Source organism: Dioszegia hungarica, assembly GCF_025882075.1.
Source record: "Dioszegia hungarica strain PDD-24b-2 chromosome Unknown MKK02contig_6, whole genome shotgun sequence".
Lineage (NCBI taxonomy): Eukaryota > Fungi > Basidiomycota > Tremellomycetes > Tremellales > Bulleribasidiaceae > Dioszegia > Dioszegia hungarica.
In genome coordinates this window covers 1851122-1874616 of record NW_026515768.1, presented here as the reverse complement: position 1 = coordinate 1874616, position 23495 = coordinate 1851122, and the positions used below count along the sequence as shown (strand labels likewise).

General features: G+C 58.5%; 6 protein-coding genes across 6 annotated transcripts; 4 read left to right on the top strand and 2 right to left on the bottom strand.

Annotated features, from left to right (window-relative positions):
- Window positions 1-16: 16 nt before the first annotated feature.
- MKK02DRAFT_36204 (putative Adenosylmethionine-8-amino-7-oxononanoate transaminase) lies at window positions 17-2927 on the bottom strand (the record flags this gene model as incomplete). The annotated part of the gene is made up of 10 exons (XM_053089371.1): window positions 17-219; window positions 264-698; window positions 733-1264; window positions 1302-1605; window positions 1647-1816; window positions 1868-2322; window positions 2355-2466; window positions 2518-2629; window positions 2675-2831; window positions 2882-2927. The coding sequence occupies 10 exons, from the start codon at window positions 2925-2927 to the stop codon at window positions 17-19; spliced, it is 2526 nt and encodes an 841-aa protein (XP_052948277.1).
- Window positions 2928-3369: 442 nt separating this feature from the next.
- Window positions 3370-7253, top strand: MKK02DRAFT_22379 (uncharacterized protein; the record flags this gene model as incomplete). The annotated part of the gene is made up of 8 exons (XM_053086555.1): window positions 3370-3611; window positions 3844-4126; window positions 4181-4393; window positions 4442-4540; window positions 4586-4682; window positions 4732-6650; window positions 6885-6999; window positions 7084-7253. The coding sequence occupies 8 exons, from the start codon at window positions 3370-3372 to the stop codon at window positions 7251-7253; spliced, it is 3138 nt and encodes a 1045-aa protein (XP_052948276.1).
- A 568-nt stretch (window positions 7254-7821) lies between these two features.
- MKK02DRAFT_42894 (WD40-repeat-containing domain protein) lies at window positions 7822-9479 on the top strand (the record flags this gene model as incomplete). Its single annotated transcript, XM_053092197.1, has 6 exons — window positions 7822-7875; window positions 7998-8069; window positions 8159-8284; window positions 8338-8442; window positions 8506-8685; window positions 8763-9479. The coding sequence occupies 6 exons, from the start codon at window positions 7822-7824 to the stop codon at window positions 9477-9479; spliced, it is 1254 nt and encodes a 417-aa protein (XP_052948275.1).
- A 183-nt stretch (window positions 9480-9662) lies between these two features.
- MKK02DRAFT_15493 (DNA-directed RNA polymerases i, ii, and iii 8.3 kda polypeptide) lies at window positions 9663-10030 on the bottom strand (the record flags this gene model as incomplete). The annotated part of the gene is made up of 3 exons (XM_053085559.1): window positions 9663-9694; window positions 9749-9810; window positions 9936-10030. Coding segments are annotated over 3 exons (189 nt in total), but the record flags the coding sequence as incomplete, so codon positions are not given.
- A 5889-nt stretch (window positions 10031-15919) lies between these two features.
- MKK02DRAFT_36202 (peptidase family C50-domain-containing protein) lies at window positions 15920-18231 on the top strand (the record flags this gene model as incomplete). The annotated part of the gene is made up of 7 exons (XM_053089370.1): window positions 15920-15941; window positions 15992-16237; window positions 16287-16855; window positions 16901-17173; window positions 17224-17642; window positions 17700-17864; window positions 17910-18231. The coding sequence occupies 7 exons, from the start codon at window positions 15920-15922 to the stop codon at window positions 18229-18231; spliced, it is 2016 nt and encodes a 671-aa protein (XP_052948273.1).
- A 1547-nt stretch (window positions 18232-19778) lies between these two features.
- On the top strand, window positions 19779-23490 carry MKK02DRAFT_22262 (uncharacterized protein; the record flags this gene model as incomplete). Its single annotated transcript, XM_053086542.1, has 6 exons — window positions 19779-20448; window positions 20616-21651; window positions 21700-21869; window positions 21910-22235; window positions 22283-22666; window positions 22714-23490. 6 exons carry the CDS (start codon window positions 19779-19781, stop codon window positions 23488-23490), a joined length of 3363 nt encoding a protein of 1120 aa, XP_052948272.1.
- Window positions 23491-23495: the final 5 nt, after the last annotated feature.

Here is a 23495-nt window from a genome sequence, read left to right as displayed (position 1 = left end):
TTGCGCATTGTTGTGGTCATGCTCGCCCGAGCTCCTCCTCGATCGTCCGCTCCATCGCACGCATGACCTCCGGCTGTGTAAACAGGCTGGTGATGATATAGACCACATTTCCGAGGGGTCTCGAGTGGATCTGGAATGGCGCAAACGCTTCGTCCGGGGATGTTATGATCGTCCTCCGCAGGGCAGTAAGGAACGACAAAGCCCGGTGTGACTCGTAACCTATACGTCAGCTCCCTCTACTCTCGAGCACGGGAAGCACTCACCGCCCTGCCCATCTTCCAGCTCGATAGCGCACACCGTCCCCATAGCCATGACTCCCCTCACTCCCTCCCGCTTACTGACCCTTCCCACCCAATCTTCTCCCCAAAAACTCCACCTCCCTTCTTCTCCTTCTAGTCCCACACCCCACCCCTTCTTCTCTTCGACCCAACCACCGGCCCGCTCGTGCGCCTCCACAATCTCCACCGCTTTGAGCGCGACCGCACATCCGACCGGATTGGCAGTGTACGAATGGCCGTGCAGGAGCGCGTCGACCTTGTGCTCCGAGAGGAATGCGGAGAAGATGGAGGTGGAGGCGAGGGTGGCGGATAGGGGGAGAAGGCCGCCCGTCAGGATTTTGGCGTAGACGGAGATATCGGGTGTGTGGGATAGAACGGAGGATGCCGAGTTGTAGCCGAACCGATGAAGACCGGAGAAGACTGTTATCAGCTTTTGTTCAGTATCGATACTTACCCTCATCGTAGATGATTGGGAGCCCTTGCCATTCCCCCGGATCCCGTCCATCCAATGCAGACATCTCTCCCTCATACCCTCTCCCCTTGTGCTCCGCGCCCCCAAACAAATCCCCACTGCTCCTTACCACCTCAATCAAGCAAGCCTGGAACAGCGGGTCGACAAATAACATCCCGCCTGCCCCAAGACACGTCGGTTCCATCATGACCGCACCAAACTTCCTCCCTTCCTTCACCAGGCCCTCAAAGCTGGAACGAATGTACGACCGGTAGTAGTCCGCCAAGGGGGAGGCTGTGCGTGATCCCAGATCATACACAGCCTGAATGGACTTGAATGTCGTTTGCCATCCATCCGGCGCGGGGGTGAAGCCGGAGGAAGGGGGAGCGGGCCAGTGATCGGGTCCGGTTGTCGATATCGTGGGGGTCCCATTGATGAATTGGACGATTGGAGGCGAGAACCAGTGTCCGCGGCCTTTATACCAGTCGACAGCTTTATTGAATGCTGATGCCTCCGTAGCGTCCATTGATCCAATCTGGACGTCAGCCCCTGATGAGCATCTGGAGACTCACAGTATCGCCATGATATCCCCCTCTCAAACCGATAACACCGACTTCACCCCCGCGTTCCCCGTCCCAGCCATATCGTCTCCCCGCAGCCCTCAGCGCCATCTTGAGCGCCACCTCTGTCCCTGTACTCCCGTTGTCCGAATAGAATACGCGCTCGGCCCATCCCTTCCCCACTGTCTCTTTCAGCTTCTCGGCGAGGTTCAGAGCGGGCTCGTGGGTGCCCGAAGGAAAGAGAACATGTCCGTACCGCCCAGCAGCATGCGCGGCGGCTAGAGTAAGGTCGGTATTGGCGTGCCCGTGCGATTGGCTGCTTGTCAGTATGGTCGGAGTGGCTAGGAAAAGACGTACGTGAACCAGCTGGCAGAGCCGTCAAAGTAGGGCTTGAGAAGACTTTCCGTCGATGCGGCATCGGTCTCGACCAATGAAGAACTCGCCTTTACTGGCGGTTTGGTGTAGTACGCGTCGAAGTTGTCTCCGTGCGCCGAGTCAATAACCATCACGTCTTCCTTCTTATTCACCTGAATGTCAGTCCAAGGCACTCCGGGGCGACCGGCAGCCGGCTGACTCACCAAGCCATGCTGCGTAAAAGGCCACCAAACACTCTTCAGCGTCCTCTCTGGCATCCCCTCCAGCCTCCCTATTCTCTCCTGATGCTCCCGATCTAGCCACTCGGCAACCTCCGCCGCTCCCTCCCCTGGCGCCTGTATCCGATCATACCACTCCCCCAATCGCGCCCGGTCCTCTCGTACCGTCCCCTCCTTTTCTGGCGGTGGAGGGACATCCCAGAACTTAATCCCCCGCTCCCCGAAATAATCGGCCAAGAACTCGTGATTCCGATAGTATGGGTGATCGAGGCACAAGACGGCCGAGATGTGGTATCCCCGTAGATGAAGGGATTCGTATGATGCGAGAGTGGTGGATATGCCGCCGAGATGTGGGGAGGCGATGAGGATGGAAGGGAGACGGAGAGGGAGGAGCGAGGTGGATTGTGTATGTGGTGGATGGAGTGCGGGGGAGTGGACACCTGGGCATCAGCTTGATAAGTCGGCTACGCGCCTCCTGCAGTCTCGACGTAGAGAGCCCCGCGAGACCCTTTGAGCTCGGCCAGGCATTCCCGGGTATATGTCTCGACCCCTCGTATTAATTCATCATTGCTCTTTGGAAAGGGCTACCGAAGTCCTGTTAGCTCGTCATTCCAAACCAGGAGAGTTTAGCTTACAAGATCCGGCGCGAGTTGAGCAGCTAAGTGAGGCGACATCGGTTCTCGATATTGAAACAGGTTCCTCGTCGAGACGCTCGAGCCATATCTCCCGGTGTTCCTCTCGACGTAGCTGACGATTCAGCTTGTCCACGCGTAGTGGAGCTGATCAACGTACCTCACGTCCGACTCGTCGTCCTGTCCAGTGCTAACCGGCTTGAGATAGAAGACTCGCTTCGACGGTCCGGCCTCATCAGACGAAGACTGAGCATACCGCGCAACCGAAGATCGAACGAGAGCGGTAGTCAAGAGCGTCTTTCCGACATCCGTATTGGCTGCGAGATCAGCTATGCACTGAGGCAATGAGCTGGATCCGGGAACATACCGCCAAAGACCTGTGAGATCCGAAGATTGGGGAAGAGAAGCGGCATGACTGGTCCAGCTGCTTCGATTCGCGGCTGATAGGTTCGCTTCCTTCTGTAACACAACCTATACCCTGCGTACTGCACGCCTCTTCTCTGCTGGGTATCTGGTGGAGGATATGAGAGTGGGGAAGTGTCCATACCTCGAAATTGAGAGCTGAGTTGAGTGGGGAAGGTATTTAGCCGGGCTTAACCGGGGCTTCCGACGGAGCTAGCGTCTTGTATGGTCCCCCCCTTTTAGAAGTGACGCGCTTCGCTTTGGCTGTGGCGGTGTCACAACAAGGAAAGAACTCTAATCTCCCTATCTCTCGCAGCTACCTCAAGCTATAATAACGACCACTCACGACCACACATATACAGCTCAGCGCAGGGCTCATCCAAGATATACACGCCACGCCGCTCATATCGAAGCTGAGCGACCATCCGGAAGAGCCCCCGACGTTCCGCCGATATGGCCCAAGCTCAGGCGCAATCCGCGCCGAAGCGGACTCAATCGTCCACCTCCCTTTCCCGCTTTTACAATGATGGGAGTAACGGTGGAGGACCGATGGGGGAGGAGGAAATGCAGGATCCAAGGATGGACTTTTGTAATGCGTTCTGGGGACAGGGAGATAGGGGGTATGAGGTGGTCATGGCGAGATTGAGAGGGGCGGGGAGGACACTGGAGGAGTTGAAGGCGTTCTGGAAGGAGAGGTGAGTCATATGTGGGCGAGGGGAAGGGAAAGGAAAGATATACAGGGATGATGAGTGGGGAGGGGGAAGAGGGGAGGATATGGCGGAGAAGGAATGGTGCATGGAGAAAGGGGCAAATGCTCCGCGGGCTCGCTGGCTCCATCCTTTCTTCGCCCTGGTTATATCCTTGTCTATCATTTTTCCCTTCGACTCTTTCCTGTTGCCACCTCTTCGTTCCTATCCTAACCCGCAGATCCGCCATCGAAGAAGACTACGCCCGCCGACTCCAAAAGCTCTCCAAAGCCGCCATGGGCAAAGACGAAATCGGCGACCTCGCCGCTGCTCTCCAGAATTGCCTCGTCGAAACCGCCCAACAAGCGACATATCACCAATCCCTAGCAGCAGAGATCCGGACGAACGTGGAGCATCCAACGGCAGAGCTTGCGGCGCGTTTGGTGGGGTTCAAGAAGGGACAGCAGGCGGGTATTGAGAAGGCTTGGAGGAATAAGGGGTTGCAAGAAGGGCACGTTAGCAAGGTCAGCTCACTCGAACCCAAACGGTGGCATGAGGAGCCAAGAGCTGATACTTAGGCCCGAGAGAAGTACGAATCCGACTGCCTCAAGCTGAATTCGTACACCGCCAATCAGGCCCTTACGCAGGGTAAAGAGGCCGATAAGCTGCAGCAAAAGCTGGAGAAGATCCGTCAGTCGATCGGCCAGAGCGAGCAGGACTTTAGACAATTTGTGAGGGTGTTGGAGGGCACGCAGGGGAAATGGGAGCACGAGTGGAAGGCGTTCTGCGATGTGAGCTTGACGGTCTTGTACGCCGAGAATTCAGCTGATCGGGCGTAGGTTGTTCAAGATCTCGAGGAGGATCGGCTGGCGATGACCAAGGATATCATTTGGGCTTTTGCGAATGCCGTCAGCCAAGTCTGTGTCGAGGATGATAGTGTAAGCTTACAGGTCAACTATTCTGCATCGCCAGCTGACGGGCAGTCATGCGAGCGGGTCAGGGAGAAGCTGGAGCTGTTCGAGCCGCAGGGTGATATGGTCGCTTTTGTGCGTGGCTGGGGCACAGGCGATCAGATCCCGGGTAAGCTAGCGGGTCCAAGCTCCTTGGCGAGGCACAAGCTGACTTCTAGACCCACCAAGATTCATCAACTACTCTGCTGGCGAATACCCACCCCATTCCTCCTCCCACATCGCCAACTTCCAGCGCGAGACCAACAAGACCCCTCTGGCGGCACTGTCGCAGTATGTTCCGGACGTGCGATCCGAGCCTACACCGAGCGAGGTGGAGAAGCCCCAGAGTAACGGCTTCAGCCTTCACGATGGCCCGAACGGCAGCGCTCCGCCACCGCCAAGCGGGAATGACAAGCCCAAAGCGCCATTCGGCGGCGTCGCACTCCCCGGTATGGCATCCGCATCCGCCCAGACCCCTACCTCCCCGCCTACCACCGAAGCCCTACCGAAGCGGTACTCGTCCATGGGTCCTCCGGCACCCGCTACGAACATGACTATGCCTGAGCCCCGGGTGCCATCTCGCCAGGGTCCTCCATCGCCCGCTCCGAATGCTCAGGTCGATGAGGAAGATCCGATGGCCAAAGCGCTAGCGGACCTCCGGACGCAGCCGCCTTCTGGTTCCATTCGGAGAGGTGCATCCCACCGCCGGCCGGAGAGCATGTACTCGTCTGTTGGCGCTGCGTCTCGGAATGGATCTGCGGTGGGACGTACGCAGTCTCCGGCACCTGGTACCGGCCCCTCCAACGGCAATCGAATGTCTTACCAAACCCCACCGTCCGGCGCGCTCTCGCCCCCTCCTGCTGGCCACACAGCCGCCGCCCTCGCTCGATCAATGGACGACTTCCAGCGCCAATCCAACAAACGCGGCTCCGTATCGTACAACAACGCCGGACAAGATATCGTCGGCGCACACCCTTCTAGCCGGTCCGCCTCCCCCGCGCCGAGCGGAAATGGCGGTCGAGGTCCTTCGTCCGCCATGATGCAAGCCCCCTCCCAGCCCGCTACGCACGTAGCGGACGGGGTACTCAGCCAGTACCACCAAGCCTTCCCCGGCGAGCGCGAGCGGGAACGCTCAAGGTCTCGCGCTGGAAGCGTGACGTCGCATGTCTCGGGCGCTGGATCATTCCACGCCCCAATTGCGCCTGGACCGCCCGCTAGCCCGACGCCTAGAGAAGGGTTCTCGGGTATTGGCGCAGGTGGTAGATCGCCTAGCCCTCACCCGCCACACTTTGCCTCGCCTGGTCCAAGTCCTAATATCTCCGGACCAGGGCAGGGGCAAGGGCAAGGACCGGGCGGGATGGGAACGGGGAACCTGGGACCGCAGAATATGGGCATCAAGCTCGATGCGGCAGGCGGAGTCGCACAGGACAGTATGGCCGAGGCGTACCGGAGGCAGTATCAGCAACAGCAGGGATTTGCGCCGCCCCAGGCTGGCGGACAAGGCGTCGGCGCCGGATTCGGGGGATACCTACCCCCAAGGTCGGACTCGCATCCGCAGCAGCCGCAACAGCAGCAGCAGCAGTCGTATGGCGCTCCCTCGCCCGCTGGTCCTGCTTCTGTCGGTCTCGGGCTCAAGTCGCCGACCGGCCCACCACCCGTCTCGTCTCAGCGCCCCACGAGCGCGTACGGTCAACAGCCGCCTCAGCTCCACCAGCAGCAGAGCTACCAATCTGCTGCGCCCGCCCAATTCGGTCGGCCGACGTCTGGTATTGGATCTTACAGCCAAGGAGGTCACAGCGGGCAGTCGGGATACCAGCAGCAACCTCAATCCCAGCAGGGTGGGTACCAGAATGCTGCGGCCCCGCCGAGTGGGTACTCGAACTCATACATGCCCGGACCCGGACCGGCCGCGCCCGCGCCCGCTCCTGCGCCGGCGATGCAGCACCAGCCGTCTTACGGAGGCGGAGGGCAGTACGGCGGGCCCCAGAACCCGTTTCACCGCGCAGCGTCCCCTGCGCCCGGTCCTACTCCCGGAATGCACCAGCCCCCGCCTCAGCAACAGCAGTATGGTCGGTCCGCCTCGCCCGCACCTCCTCCGGTCATGCAGCACCAACAGTCGCACCACTCGCAGTATCGCTCGCCGTCCCCACAGCCGCAAGGGATGCATGGAGGGTATCAGCCGCCCTTGCACCAGCAACAGCCGCCGCCTCAGCAGCAGCAGCAGTATGGGGGGTATCAGCCCACATCGCCCGCGGCAGCATATGGCCAGCGTGCTCCTCAGCAGCAACAACAACAGCAGCCGCTACAGCAGCAGATGCAGCCGCCTCAACAGCAGCAGCAGCAGCAAAGCCGGATGCAGCGGAGTCCGAGTCCTCAGCCCGGGGTGGCGCCTGTCAATGCGGCGCCAACGGGGCAGTGGAGTACGACTGGATTACCTGTATTGTTTTGTACGTTTTCTTCTTCTCTTTCCCTATCGTACCAAGCCGGAGGGGTCCTGGGTTGAGGAAAAGAAACAAGCTGATATCACCCAGACGTGAAGGCGCTGTACGACTACCAAGCGCTCTCAGCCGTCGAATTCGATTTTCAAGCGGGCGATATCATCGCGGTGACGTCTACGCCGGATGATGGGTGGTGGTCTGGGGAATTGTTGGATGAGGCGAGAAGATTACCGGGACGGACGGATTTCCCTAGTAATTTGTGAGTTTGCCTCTTCGGCTCTGCTCTATTCCCTTCTGTCGGATTTAGGGAATGTGTGCAGGAGTAGAAGATAAAGAGCTGATGGAGTAGTGTTTGTTTATTCTAAGTGATGGAGAAGGCACCTACGACGCTTATACACGATAATGCAAGATGGGTCAAGGCTGGATTGGAAATGGTACAGGGTGGGCAATGGAGTAGGGTTGGCTGGGGGACCAAAAGGCGGAACAGGCGAGGAGACGGACGATCTACTTGATGATATATCATGCCTCATGTCAATGCATCTTTGAGCAATGACTCTCATTCAGGCTCCAAAGGGGTGGTGGCATTCCGACCTGCATGACAAGCTTACGGCTCGGAGGCCTCCCGTGAGACAGCTTGACAGCCACGCCGTACGCGTTGGCTGATGGCCCCGGAACTTGTGCAGGTGGACAGTGCTAGTGGAGGTGGAGGTCCTCCACCAAAAGCAAACTTAGAGTAGACACGCGTCCTCTATCTTTCGTCTTCCATCACTTTGGATCAGCCCAGTATAAGCGACGCTGTAACAGCCCCTCAGTCCCCCGGTGACAGCAAATATGACGGCCGCTCAGCAAGCAACTATACTGGCTTTGCCGTATATCGATGTCCAGGTAGGTCTTGTGCAGCGAGACTCGAGCTGCCTTGCTCCACCTTCCACTTCTGCTAGATTCCTCATTCACGACCGATGTCAACCCTCGTGAACTGACTATCGAAGCAGGGGCTGACGATGTAGCACGATGCCATGACTGTATTTGACGACATCACTCAAGGCGTCGTAGCGAAGGAGGATATCTGGATCTCAGGCGTAAGTTGATTGACCAGTTCACTTGAACGCTTGATATGCCCACTGGGGCATCCGCTTCTTCCCCTGAACAGAAGAGCTGATCAAAGCAGTACAGAGCCGGCTCTACTTCAGTACACGGCAAGGTCACCCTTGAGCCTGGGGCGGGTGAAGCCAGCGGAAGCAGGGGCGTCTCGTTGACCCCGAAGAACGGGGTCGAGGTGGAACGGATTCCAGGCGTAGGTTCACTGTCCCCTGACTTCGGATTGAGACCAGAAGATTGACGGGACAGGGCGACTTCCCAGTATCGTTCCCAGCGCTGTCTATCGGCCCCACGACAGTCAAATTTCCAAGACAAGTTATACATCCCCCGTACCCCCGACCTAAATCTACGACAGTACGTCGCTCTCGTTACTTCTCGCCTTACGCCTTGGCGGCGTAGCTATAGCTGATCTAGTAGCCGCCCCTCCATATCAATGCTCTGGCGTACTCGGCCCGTAAGAACTTGCTCGCGGTAGCTGGACCGGATGGGTTCTTGTGCATTCTCCCCGCGGGGATGCAGGAGGGAAAAGAGGGGATCAAGGTGTTTAAGGGGCATGTGGGGGATGCGTTGGATGTGAAGTTCTTCCCCTCTGGCGAGGTACGTATCTGCTTTCATTCCTTCACTGGAGACACTGTAACCGGTAGTCTGAAGCTGAGACTATCGCTGACATCTAGGTCATCTTATCCGCCTCATCAGACCTCTCTCTCCGAATCTGGGGCCTCGACACTTCCAATCCCCGTACGCTCCGAGGCCATACGCGCGGCATCACCTGCACCACCATCATCGGGGTCGGAAAACAGATCCTCTCTGGTTCGAGGGACGGTACGGTCCGTCTCTGGACCGTCGGAGAGGCGAAAGAGGTCCGGAAGTGGACCATGGAGGGGAGGGTGCCGGTGGAGGAGATACTACTGGACGAAACGGGCGAGGTGGTTTTGGTCTTCAAGGCGGACGGGAGTGTGCAGGTCTTGCGGATAAGCGGGGAAGAGCTCGGAGAGCTGAAGAGTCCAAAAGGGGCGGAGGGCAAACTGGTTTCTGCCGCGTGGGACCGAGGGAGGGGTTTGGTCGCTGTGGGGTATACGACGGGAGTGATACATCTCCGGGAAGTCAGTCTGGCGGCGGACAAGGTGGAAGTGGGGAGGGAGGCAATGGTCCGGCGAAACGAGGCGGCCGTCTACTCGTTAGCGTGGACGTCAGAGGGGGATCTGTTGGTGGGCACAGCGGCAGGGCTGCCTTGTCGGTTAGGGGTCAGAATGACGGCCGAGGGGATAGAAGTGGGCGTCAAGGAAGAAATGGCGGGGTGGGAGGCGGTAGGTGTTGAAGCGTGGGCGGTGGCGGAAGATGGAGGGGTATGGTGTGCCGGTGGAGAAGGGGGGATACGGAGATATCATTAGGTCTTTAGGGTTGTGGGAGATGCATATACATATAGTGGGTACAAACAGTTGACCGGAATGAGGCGCGAAGCGAGGCGAGGCGAGACGAGGGCGAGATAGGGGGACTAGTTGGGCGCTTGACTCCGCTCGTGTGCTAATGATCAGTACTCGCGTGGGGAGTGAGCAGGTAGAAGGGGACGAACGGTTGTACATCAGAAGCTTTTCTATCAGGTCGACTGCAGTATCAGCTGCTGCTCACTATTACTGATCTCCAGGAAGAGGCAGCTTACCGTGTGTCAAAATCATTCTCCGACAGCAGTATCGTTTTCTGGCAGCGGTCAGCTTAGGCGCACTTGGTCCGCATCAGGCTCGACCTGACTGCGAATGCCGTAGCTCACAATTGAAGTGTGTCGAGCGCATCTCTGAGATAGCGTCAGCTCATACTCTTGCCATCTGTAGATTGAGCAGTGAGCTCACCCCTCATCCACCCCTGACGCCAGTAATTCAAGCCATGCCTCCCAGAGGTTCCCAATGACTTTACCACACGAGAAGCAGCGAACGGGGATGATCTGATCAAGTCAGCTAGTGTTCGTCATGAGCACGCTACGGCTCTTCCAGCGAGCTGTACTGACCATCGCTGAGGCTGATAGTTTGTATGAGGATGTAAGTTGAACGTATTGTTCAGTGAGCAAAATCTCAGTTGCGCCAACAACAGCGCAAGCTAAAGGTGGAGGCAATCCAGCCTTAGAATGCCACGTCATGTTGATTATCAGGGGTTACAACGTGCCCCTCGACGCGACTGCCTATTTTGACTTTCCGCTTCTCCACACACTACACTCAACACATACCATGCCATCCACTAGAGAGAGGGGAAGCGTAGCGGTTGCTCCGACTTCAGCGGCTACAGCAGCGGCGAGCTCTCGGACTCGCACGAGGACCCCAGCGGGTACTACATCTAGGAAAGCAACAGCTGCGGCAGTCGCGGACGATGCGGGCCTGGCGGACGAGCTCGAGCGGGTATTGCAGATATCGCAGACCAAAACTGCCGGTCCATCTAGGAGGTCTGCGAACCCAACAGCGGCGGCTGAATCATCAAAGAAGGCCTCCGCAAAAGCTGCTGGACCACCAGTCCGGGTGGTCAAGACCGTAACCAAGGCGTCATCCTCGGCCAACCTCCGCGCGGGACCGAGCGGGACACGCGAGGCCGCTCGACCCTCGTCAACAGTACCTACGGCCTCTAGGACCAAGCCAATTCCAGCTACCGATGATGCGCCACCTCGTCGCGCACAGGTCTCCGCTCAAGCCGGACCGTCCCGACTCGGCGGGACCACCTCCGCACGACCTTCCACAACCGCTCGGCCCCGCTCACCCTCATCTACTGCACCCAAGCGCGCTCGTCGAAGTCGACCCTCGCCTCCATGGGCAAGCGACACCACCCTCTCACCTTCGCAGCGTGCACACGCAGCCATGTCACATGTCAGCGCAGCACAGAACGGCCTCGCTTTGGCTACGCGAGCGGGCTACCGCGCTGGACGGCCAGTCGAGGGGGATGCAGGCAGCTGGACAGAAGAGAAGGTAGCCGACCTGGTGGAGGATTCTGAGATGGGTATCAGGGCCTTGCGGGAGATTCATGACCGCGGGCAGCTAGGCCGGCGGGGTACAGAGGTGGAAAGGGCATCGGTAGGGCTCGTGCAGCGATGTTTGGGTGTGATGATGGTGAGTCGGATCGATCACGTACTGCCCGTCCGAGGCTTATTCCCAGTACGATACAGCATTGAACATTCTTACGGGCTCTCGCGAACGCCTAATACGGCTCTACGCCCCGGACCACGTCGAATCATCAACCCAGGGTCAGGCTGGGCCTGTAAATGGTCTCCCGGCCGAATGGCTCGCACTTCTGCAGATGCCTCCCCTTCCGCAAGACCGCACACTGGATGAACCTATCCGGACTGTGCTTTTCCAGGCGACTATGAGTGCCTGGATCGCCGTCGTCGCTGTCAAAGCGAGGTACAAGGCTGTAAGTCCCCGTCTTGAACGTCAACAGGCCTCAGCTGACCATCCAGCGGATATCGCAGCACATGACGAGTCCCGCACCTCATCCGAATACATCGAACATGCTCCATCCCCTAGATCTAGCTATCAATCTGCCTCGATCCACTACCTCACCCCTCTTGAACCTGTTCATCCGGCTCGCATCTAGCATCTCCACCTCATCTTCCGACTGGTCCACCATCATTCGCGTTTCATATATCGCCCGCTCGCTTTTACTGTCCCCCACAACTTCATCGAGCGACGCGAAGGCCGAAGCACCAGGCGAGCTATGGGCGAGCATCCATGGGAAGCTTGTTTCGTGGCTGAAAGAGTGGGGAGGCGAGACACGGGAAGTAGCGGCTGTGCTGCAGGATGTAGTGGGCTGGGTGGAGGGTATGGTGGATGCGCGGAACGAGGCTAGAGGTGGCTGGTTCGCTGGAAAGGCGTGGATGGGATTGATGGATCTCTGGATCAGCCTCGGGAGGAAGGTGAGTACAATGCCTCGATATGGTAGATGAGAGAAACTGACATGGTATAGATTGGTGACTCAGCCATGATTGATGATGCTCTCGCCCGTATGACGGGTTCCACGACCATCACCTCGCATCCGGCGTTCCAAACCGACGATCAGCCTGGCCCGTCCACGCCGCGATCGAGCACACCACTCGTTCCTCCCGCCCGACCTGTCCCTTCCCGGTCTGGGTCGAGTAGGAGAGCGGTCATCCGTGTCTCAGATGCAGAGCTGGATGTTACGCGGCATTGTGGGGAGATGGCTTCGCTTGGGGTCGTGCTGGATAAATTCGCATGTAAGTCGACGGGCCAGGCCACACTCCTGGTACAAGCTCATCCTCAGCCGCCCCGGAGGACGATATCGCGCTCGCCGCCGCTCAATCCGCTCTGGACAGCTCATCACTGGACGGATTCGCCGATGCGCTATGCAGTTTGGCCGATACCGCCAGTGCCAAAACGGCGTTCCATAAGGCCGTCCGGGTGCTCGAGCAGACACGACGGCGGTGTGGGCAGCTACTGAATACGTGTTCCAAGGGCGCAGCGGACAAAACGGGTGGTTTGGAGGCGGCCCTGCATGCCTGGCTGGTTGGATATGTTGACCTTGCGGAGGACTTTGTCCAGATCACTCCGATTGTGAGTTGACCTGGTTCCAGCGGACGCGGCCCAAGCTGACTTTGCAGGACCTTTCCGGCGAAGCCGACAATGTCCGCCGTCTATCCTGCGGCGCCATAGACACCCTCTTGACGCTCTTCGACCTCTCCCTTCCTTCCCCCTCAGACCCGCAATCCCCCCTGGCCTACCTCCACCGTATCCACCGTCTGACCCTCCTCTGCCGACCGCTAATCCCCGCCGACGTGCACGTCGATTGGGTGCGATGCTGCTCCGCCCGAGCCTATGCGCGCGCAGGCGAACTGAAGAAGGCCGACAAATATGCGGACGCGATGCCTTACCTCCGAATGTCGGTCGATCGGGTGACGGAGTTGCTGCATTATATGGAAGGAGTGGAGGGTGTGGAGAGAGATAAGAGTAGGGTTGGAGAGGTGGAGAAGGTCCTGAGTGGGAGATGGGAGATGCTTGGGCATATTGCTGGAAAGTTGCAGGATCAACAGGTAAGTTCAGCTTGACTTCCGGCAATGGGTCAAGAGGGTTAGCGTCTGACATGTTCAGACGGTATTCGAAGCAAACGCGGCGGCACTTTCGACCGTCCCCGCCTCGGTGCTCCTCAAGCTCGTCGGCGCCTCCAAGACTCTACAGTACCGCAAGCTCTGGGACTCGCTCCCCGATCTCGAAGGTCTCCTCCATCGGATCGCCTTCCCTCTACTGAACGATCCCGGACGCAGCCCAGTATACGTCGACCTCCTGCTCAGTACCTCATCCGGACCCGGGATCTCGGATGTGGACAGTCAGATGGCCAAGGCGCTTATGATGGAGAAGCTGTTTGAGGGGCTGGAGAAGGGGCTGTATTTGCCCGAGGTGGTACAGGGGGCGATGAAGGTGGCGGATTGGGTGATGGGCGCGTATGAGGCGGATGCGGTTCCTGTGAGAAGAACAAGGTGAGACTTGCTTGAAAGTGAGAAAGGCAAGGGGCAAGGCGTGGGCTGATTGTAGGTTTTTGTGTCGAGTGCTCGGGACGATGCTGCAGACTGAGACAAGAGCGGAGCAGGCGCCTGGGGTGTTGCTGGAATTGGACCGACTGAGTGGTCTTAAGGTAAGTCCTAAGTCCGGGGTTTAGGAAGGGAATAGAGCTGACCTCTCAGGATCTGGGTCAAGATGAAGGTCTTCGCTCCAGTGTGCCGGAGTATCGAGCTACATCGCTCCTCCTCCGCGCGCTATTCGCCTACCGCCAAGGTACAAACTCGGTCTCTGAGGTCTCCACCGCGGCCGCGCAGGCCATGCACGAGCTACGACAGATCATCCTGCCGCCTACTGCTACTGCCACAAAGACCGCTGCGCCATCCGTCCCGCCCGTCATCCAACCGAAGACTACTCGGACCAAGCAGCCTCTCGGTCGAGCGAGTACCACTCCCGCCCCGCGCACGACCACCTCTCGGACCCGGACCGTCTCTGCCTCGATGGACAAGACGCCCAAGCGCACCACTATCACCAGTACGCGCAAAGCCTCCGAGAATTCACCTCGGTCCCTACCTGCCCATACAATTCCTCCAAGCCCGACGGCGATTGTGGAATTCGCCGACCTGCCCCGGCTCCTCTCGCTCCTCTCGTCACTCATCTCCCTGCTTGGCCTACTCGCGCTTCCCCTCCAAAAGATCGAAGCGCTCAAGCTCGCACGCGCACTCATGCGCTCCAGGGACGATATGGTTGGGGAATACACGACCCTCTCTGCGCGATTGGGGACGGAGTATGCCCGGCTGGGCAAGTGGGGTCGAGCGAGTGCGGTCTTTGGGCAGGCGAAGCGGGGGATGGACGGAGTTACAGAGGAAAGAAGGGCTGAGTGGGGCTTGAGGTGGGCGGGCGTTCTGGCGCAGATGGGAAGGGTGGAGGAGGCGTGAGTTGGTAGTGGCTTCCTCTTGGCTGGGAAGTTGTAGCTGACAGTTTCAGGCGGAAAGAATACGAAGATGCGTATGCGCTTCATTTGGGCTTGACGCCCGCGAAGACATCAACTCGGGCGATGATGGCCATCATGGACCGCGCGGGGAAGTACGAGCGGGCCGCTCTTGCCCGGATAGCCTTCGCTGCGGTTCTATCCGCAGAGGTCAGCTTGCGGGCCTGACTTGGACGCAAGGAGCATAGCTGATATCTCAGGGCAAGTCTGCACTGGTCGTTTCGCACCTGGCCTCCGCGTATCGCTTATACGAGCGCTACGTCGAGTTCATCGCCAAGCTTGGTCCCGAGTCCGCCTCGGCCCCGCCCAGAGAAGCCAAGATTGACGACGATCCATTCTCTGCTCCATCGACTTCTCGGCCAGCGGCCAAGTCCAATGGTCATACCGGAGGTATGGGGGCGAACCAGCCTGCGAAAGACTCAATACAGCCTGTACAGCCCATCGTCGCTGTCTTGGACAATAGGGTGTTGTCCGGCATACAATGGCACGCTACCGAGGTGAGCAAATTCTTCCGTGTCGAGTTGATAGGCGGGAGCCGACAGCTGATATGACAGGCATTGCTGGGAGCGACGTTTGACCTCGCTTCGGCGTATGCGCTCCGCGGGGTCGCGCGCGATATCGAGTACTTCCTCGAGCATGCCAAGACACTAGCGGGGATTGTAAAATCGCCGTTACTTGTCGCCCGAGCGGAAGCTCGGATTGGGGAGCTAGAGGGGAGGATGAGGAAGTATGAGACGTCGGCGGGGAGGATGGAGGCCGCTCAGGCCCTATTTGTCAACGTGGGCTACATCTTCCTGTTCAAGCCTCTCAAGTGCTCTGAGCGGAGATGAGCTGACGAGATTAGTCTGACGGCCCAGATGCAGTCGAAGGGAGGGTCATCCAAGGTGATTTGTTGGAGAAGCAAGAAGCGGCACACGAGGCTTTGGCGGTGTTCCAGAAGGGCGGAGAAGATATTGAGGGGCTGGAAGAAGGCTTCGGGAAGAAAGAGGCGCTGTTGCCCACGTAAGTCCGAGTCGACTGTCCGGGATCACCCAAGCTGACCCAAAAGGCCCGAGCGACCGGCAGCGGCAGCCAGAGCGATTTCGACCTTGCGAGCGCAAGATCGCCTTCTGCCTTCCACGCTCGCGCATGTCCTCCGGCAGCGTCTGTGGCTTGGGCGGAAGGAGGGGATGGAGGAGGTCGAGAAGGCGGAGCTTGTCAAGCAGATTCAGGCGCTAGATCCGTCAATCACGAATAAGGTAAGCCTGACGAGCGACCGATAAAAGATTTCGGGCTGATACGGCAGGCGGAGGAGATGTATCTGCATGGCAGGCTCGCTCTGCTTGAGGTGCTTAAGGTGTTCAAGACCGACCTGTTCATGAGCTCCCTGACCGATTCTAGTGAGCTATCTCCCCCACACCCAGGTCAGGAGCAGCAGCTTACGCTTCAGCCATCGCCATGCCCATGTCTACCCTTACTCGCCGCACGCAAGACCGGCACTCGACCCGCCGGACCGTCAACACCCTGCTTGCCAAGTCTGCTGCGGCATTCCAGTCCGCTCTGGAGCTCATGGATCAGGATGGACAGGTGGAGGATGTACGTGGAGCGAGCATGAGCCTGGCGTTGCTTCATGCTTTCCAGACGAGTTTGGGCGAGGGTGGGGAGGGGCTGACTAGGGCTGCTGCGGATCTTCTTGGTGAGCTTGATTGATCAGAGCCTGGCAGGAGCACGAGTTGACCAGACAGCCTCCACCGCGTCAATAACAATGCGGCGTGAGATGGTTGATATCATCGAGGCCAAATTCATCGATGGACCGCTGGACGATCTCAAGTGGCCTTCGCTACCGCCACAGGCCGCCGCCGCCGACAACGAGAGCGATTCGGACGCGGACGAAGCCATCCGATCCGCTTGGACGACCATCTCGAACCGGCTCCAGAGCCCACGCCTCGCATCGTCTCCACCCGTTGACCTGTCCTCCCTCCCCCACAACTGGGCTGTCGTCAGCATCTCCGTCGCATCTGATCATTCCACCATGTTCCTCTCTCGGCACCAACGAGACCATCCACCGCTCGTCCTCTGCCTTCCGCTCGATCGTACAGGAGAACGCGAGAGCGAGGAGAATGAGCTCCCGTTCCAAGCTGCCCTCGACGAGCTGCAGGAAATCGTCAGGGAGAGCGATGATCAGGCGCAGGCGGCCAAGCATATTTCAGACAGCGAGGCAAAGCAGGAATGGTGGGCCTTCCGGACGGCGCTCGATGAGCGCATGGGCGAGCTGTTGGCAAGTATGGAAAAGAACTGGCTGGGTTCATTCAAGGTAAGTGCTCAGTCCTTTGGCAAGGAGGGGAGTTGATCGATCTAGTCTATACTGAAGCCTCAATCTTCCGTCACGCCGAATAGGATCCAGGTCCTCCGGCGCAAGATGGAGAAGATCTTCAATGAGGCTCTAGCGGGTATCGGAACGGATCTGCGCCGCGTCAAGACGGTTCGACTGGACGATGCGGTCCTTGCGTGCTTTGCGACGCTAGATGGGCAGACGACGGACGAGGAGATTGAGGATCTGGTGTACTTTGTGCTGGACTTTTATGGGTTTCATGGGATACCTGTCGCTATCGCCGAACTGGATATCGATCAGGTGAGTCAGGTCCGCGTTGAGGTGTGAGGAGAAGAAGAGCTGACTCTCAGATCGGCGTGGACGTCAAACAAGCCCTACACGAAATCGCCATTTCCCACTCCACTCCACCTACCTCCGCACAGCCGGAACACCTCCTCCTCGTACTCGACAAGAACGTCCAGGGCTTCCCATGGGAGTCCATCCCCGTCCTCCGAGGTCTGCCCGTCAGCCGGATCCCATCCCTCCCTTTCCTACTCGACCATCTCGAGTTTGCCCGGCTCACCTCCCCCGAAAAGGCCGGTCTGCTCTCCGTGAATGCCCGCAAAGTCTTCTACGTCTTGAATCCCTCGGGCGATCTCGCGCGGACGCAGACACACTTTGAGCCGTGGTTGGAGCAGATGAAGGCTAGGGCTGGATGGAAGGGCATTGTCGGGCGTCCGCCGACGGATATGGAGCTGGCGAATGCGCTGAGGGATTGTGATCTTGTCTTGTGAGTACCGGTCTGTTCGGAATGGGAGAATGAAGGAAGCTTTGCTTATGGCCATAGATACTTTGGACACGGCGGTGCTGAACAGTATATCCGGTCAAAGAAGGTTCGGGTCTTGCCCAAATGCGCAACTACCATGCTTTGGGGTTGTTCCTCAGGCCACTTGAAGGATCAAGGGGATCTGGATCGTACAGGCACAGCTTGGACATACATGATGGCTGGATGGTAAGTGACTCTGCTCCTCGCTGGAGGCGACGGCTGATCCAAAAGTCCAAGTCTCATCGCCAATCTCTGGGACGTGACCGACCGAGATATCGACCGCCTCTCCACAGAAGTACACAAGAAGCTCGGCCTAGACGCATCCCACCTAGGCTCCTCCTCATCCTCCACCGGCCTATCCACTGCCTCTTCGTCTTTCTCCCTGGCGCCTAGACGGCTGGGCGGGAAATCTGCACCATCCGAACCGGCGCTTCTGCCGCTGAGCGGACTGTCCACGGTCCAGGCACTGAATTCCAGTCGGGATGATTGTCGTCTAAAGTACTTGACAGGAGCGGCGCCGGTGGTTTATGGTCTGCCGGTCTACATGTTCTAGACCCAGGATGGACTTGGCGCACACGTATTTCGGCAGGGTAGACTAGGGAGTCGTAGATAATCTATCGGAGCTTCGGAAGAATGTATTTGGCGCGCCATATCTGTCCTCCCTGACGCTGATGTGAGACAAGGTCGTCTGCTCCGCCATTGAGCCGAAACTTCGGCTTTGATTCCAATCCCGACGAGCCGTTCACACACCTGCCGCTGGCTCGGGCACTCCTTGGGCTGAGCGTCGACTTCACTACTTACAGCCACACATTCCGAGCGAGCGAGCATTCCGCAGTGCCTGACGATCTTCTTACTACTAGCGGTTTCGGACTTGGCCGATGATGGCCTTTCTTGCCGCTTTCGGCAATCTACCGGTCGATCACCTTTTTGGACCCTGAGCAGATCTTCGCCCTTTGAGTGTCCTTTGGCCTTCCCTTTGGGCTGACTTGCACCAAAAGTCTACCTGGAGCGCATCCTACAGCTACCCATCTCGGTCAGCTGGAGCGTCTGGTACTCAACTGCGTGTAGCCTGTATGCATGAGATGCAGAGTCGAAAGATTCACCCCAACCCTTTCCTCGGTCAGGTGCGGGGCTCGAATTTCCGAAGCGGATATTTCGTGACGCGCGACCAACCCGCCATCTTCTCTTTGGGCGAATCCAGAAATCTCCCACATCCGTCGATCCCTACTTCATTCAGTTCATTTATCTATTTCGTACCAGGTGCTTGCATACCCCGCACATCAACCGCAGCTGCTCACCGGCTAGCGCAGTATCTCGGCATAACCACTGCCGATAGCGAGGCTTTCGCCGGGACAACTGCATCCGAAACGTTGCGAGTTGCCTCATACGGGACTTGTACTCCAACCTGGCTTTTGCTTCTCTCCTGCTTAGCTGGGCTTAGCTTCAAAGTTATCTCGACATCCCAGGCACTATCTCTTCTCTTTACGCCACATATAGGTGATCGGTCGGTGTCAGAACGCAACCCCCGCAGCGGTCCTCGGCGCCTCAGTCTACGACCCCGCAAACGGCTATCCACCCTTTTTTGAACGTCCATCGTTCGGACGTTCGGACATCTGCTACTCTTTCCCTTGCCGATCAGTCAGCTCTAACTGCCGGTTTCAGCCAGTCAGCACACGTTTGGTGAGTACCTCTTCTTATCACGAGAGATGGATGAGTCACTCGGAGGCAGGATGGAATGGGTGGTGAACTTGTCTTTACGCGCAGAACCAGGTCGCGCCCCCACATATTGTACCTAATTCCCTATCCTTGCTACTCATCTGGCTCGTCTATCTATCGTGCAAAATGCTGAACCGCCTTCGTCTAGACTTTTCTGCTCGACGCAAATCCAAGACACCCAAACCCTCCGATATCACCATATCGTCAGTCCAGGAAGTGCCGCTCGTCCTCTCCATCTCGCCTGGGACTTGTCCCTCCGCTACCTTTCCCCGCGGCTGCCCCTCGGAAAAAGAGGTCATCAGTACCACCGAGGTCCTCCTCACGCCCGAACCCATCATCACCCTCGTGCCCCCTATCCCTCTCCAGGCTACACGCTTCGCCAAAATGAGCGTACCGCCTTCCCCAACCTCCTCATCCCTCGACACCCCCCTCTCTATCTTCGTCCTCCTCCCCTCTGCGGCGCACATGCAAGCTCAGCAAGGCCCTATCGCACCCATATCTCGGCCGCCTCCCCTCGCTACCCGCCAGTCCGGAAGCTCGGTCGTCACGTTGGATACACTGCGGATCGCTGAACAACAGCAACATCCCCTTGCGAAGGAGACGAAGGGGCAGGTATCACCAGACTTGACAGGGAACCGTCGTCTCAGTCTGGCGCCAGGAATGGGGTCAGGCACACAAACCAGATCAACGAGGTTCGGGGACGGGCTTCGTCCGCTGTCGAGCACGAACGAGGGGTCGGCGAGCTCCGCTGCCCCTCCGCCGTTCGGCAGCTCGTACCGGATGTCGAGCAATCTGTCGGTCGAAGCTCCTGCAGCGGCTGGCTCGGCGTCTGGATCGCGGACCGGGGCAAGCGCACGCTCGCCGCGCCGTCGACCAAATACCGCCAACGCGCCGGATCCCCGGTTTCAAAATCAGGGTCCGCGGGGAAGTATGGCGCTGCCGAGCGGGATGGGTCTAGGGTTGAGCGCGAGAGGCTCGAGTCGGCCAGGATGGGAAGGAGATGAGGTTGTCGGTATGCTCCGGGGTAGCGGGATGGAGGGTGAGCTTGATTTTGGTTCCTTTGTGTTGAGAAATGCTGATCATCAGTATCTGTCATTCGGAATACCTCACATCTTCCCTCTGTCCTCGCTCCAGAGTCTACATCGTCCCCCACCATCCCCTCCTTCTCCTCGACAGGCCACTCTTCGGCCAAATCCGGCGCGTCCAGATTATCCACCCCAGTCATCCTTGTTCCCCTTGGCGACTCGCCCTCACTCCCCTCCCTGTCGCTCCTCATGGCTCAGGGCACCACTCCATCCGCGGTCTGCTTTCAGCAAGACGTCCTCGATCGAGCTCGTCGGACGGAAGAAGAGTGGCTCCCATCAGCCATCGAGCAGATAGCAGTCGTTGTGCGCATGCGGGATCACGCCTCGGCATCGGGTCGGAGCGAGAAACCCATCATCCTCGCCTACTCTGCCAACCCCGCTCTTTCGGCTTCGACGATATCATCCTGCGTTGACGCCGGTGCGTCCGGCGTCTTGAGACCACCATACGACCTAGAGACGGCTCAGCTGGTCCGGCGGATGGTGGCAGCGGCCAAGACCGGTCGATTGTCTTCGGTGGTAAGCATGGCTGCCAGCAAGACACCGACCAGTCCCACCTTCAGCGACGCCTCCATGAAGGTCGTCCTCCCTCCTACCGCCCTCTTTGGCGGGGGCGAACACGAGGGCGAGCGGGTCCTTACTGGGCACAGGCGGAAGATGTCTGGCACGCAGGACATACAGTCCCTAGCAAATGCTTCTCGGGATCGCTCCTCCTCTCGCTCTTTAGCCGGGTCTCGGAAACAGTCCAAGCGCGACCTCCCGTCCTTGACCATCTCGGCGGCGACAGAAGAAGCGGGGCACCCCGACGCGGAAATGGACAACCTGGCTTTCGCGCTGTATCAGCCTTCGCTGCAACGGCGGCGCCGGTCGGTTGATACAGGGGGCCTAGCGACGGCGATGAAGCGGGCACAAAAGGCATTCGAGGTTGCGGCAAGGCCGGTACCAATACCTGGCCTTGCGCCCTCAACACCGGCGACGCCGCAAATACGGCATGGGCGGCTCGGTAGCTCGTCAAGAGCAATGACGCCGGGACCAATGCAGGAGGGGCGAGGATCAGCACAGGATGAGGCGGATCCCTTCTCTGGGGATGTGGATACCCACCTTGCCGAGCTGCTCAGTGCGATGTTCTACCAGACCTGTGTGACGATCGACGTGCAGATGGAGCAGTATGAAGAGTAAGCGTCGACAATGGAGCTTGCATGAGACAGAGCTGATCTTGCTAGGGCTTCAGCTCCACTCACGTCGGAACATCGAGCTAGACTCATGGATGCGCTGGCAACATGGGATTTCAAGCCACATCGGCTGAGCGAGGGCGATCTCTACCGTGTCGCCTGCCTGATCTTTGAGGGTATCATGCATACAGAGGGGATAGTTGAGCTCGGGTTGGAGCAAGGTGAGACATATCTCTCAGTAGCGTGGCTTCGCTGACGAAGCAGACCAAATGAATCGTCTCCTCTTCGCTATCAAAGCAATCTATCACGCACCAAATCCTTACCACAACTACATCCACGCCATAGACGTCCTGCAGGCAACATACAACTTCCTCATCGATATAGGTGTCGCCCCGCCTTGGTCTTTCCTCCGAGATCTGACACCCGATACGTCCGTATGGAAGCGCCCGGACGAGACGGTCCAGCCTGTCCATGGGCTAGGGACGAGGCGGGCAAGGGAGGTGTTACGGCCGCAGGATGTGCTGGCGGTGGTCATCGCTGCTATGGGACATGATGTTGGACATCCGGGTCTGGGCAACGCGTTCATGGTAAGCTTGACGGATGGCACTGGCGTGAGCACAAGCTGACAGGTCAGACAAATGCCAAGACCCCCCTATCCCAGGTGTACGACGACAAGTCGGTCCTCGAAAACATGCACTGCATGCTCGTCGTTCGGCTGCTTCGCAAGCATGGTCTCGGATTCCTCCTCTCCCAGTCCGATCCCTCGGTCGACCTCACCGCTACCTCCGCCCGCTCCAGCCTCGACTCGAAGGGCTTTAGGAAGGTACTCTACTCGATGGTCCTCGCTACCGACATGAGCCTGCATTTCGCCTGGATCGGCAGACTAAAGGAGATGGGAAACAGGGTGGATGGGCGCCGGATTGGGCTGAAGCAGGGCGAAGAGGGAGAGAAGGAGGTGGAAAGTGATCGGATCATGCTGTGTCAGTCGGTTTTGAAATGCGCGGATATCAGCAATCCCGTGAGTACAGCTACTTTCGATCACGATGATTGTAGCTGACAGTGTAGACTCGACCCATCGACACCTCAGAGCATTGGTCTACTGTTCTTCTCGAAGAGTGGGCCAAGCAGGCATCTCTCGAGACAGATCTCTCCCTGCCCGTCTCCGTCATTGCCTCGGCCGACCAGGCACTCCAAGCCAAAGGCCAAATCGGTTTCATCGATCTCTTCACCCAACCCCTGTTCGAGGCCTTCGCGGACGTCGTACCCGAGATCCAGCGGTATGCCGACCTGTGCGCCGAGAATCGGGCCCTCTGGTCGTCTCGGATGGAGTCGCTCAAGGATAGCAACTCGGTACCCCTCGTCCAGCCCGTCATCGCCGGCGCGTCCGTGGACGACCGGTTCCAGACGCTCTTCCCCCTCAGTCTGCCGGTATCGCTCGTTTCGCTCTCGTGTCTCGAACCCGGTCCCCTCCCTCCTCCGTCCACATCATCCGCCGCTGGACAAGCCACCGCTAGCTACTCCAGTATGGGTCCCCAAACACCCAATCGGCAGACCGTCGCGGCCCTCCAAACTCCCCAGTCCACCTCGTCATTCACGTTCGGATCCTCTCCTACTTCCTCGTACTCGCCATCGGCCAAAGCGATGCGGGCGGTATATCATGCCAATCTCCTGGATCAGCGGCATCGGCTCGCGAAGGAGGGTAAGGGCGTGCCTATCCCCGGTGTGAATGTGTTGGTGGATGCGGCGAGGAGGGCGAGTACGCCGGATGCAATTGCGAGCGCGAGTGAGAATACGGGATCGGCGGGAATGGGAAGGTTTGATCAACAATTCTTGAGATCATGAAGCGG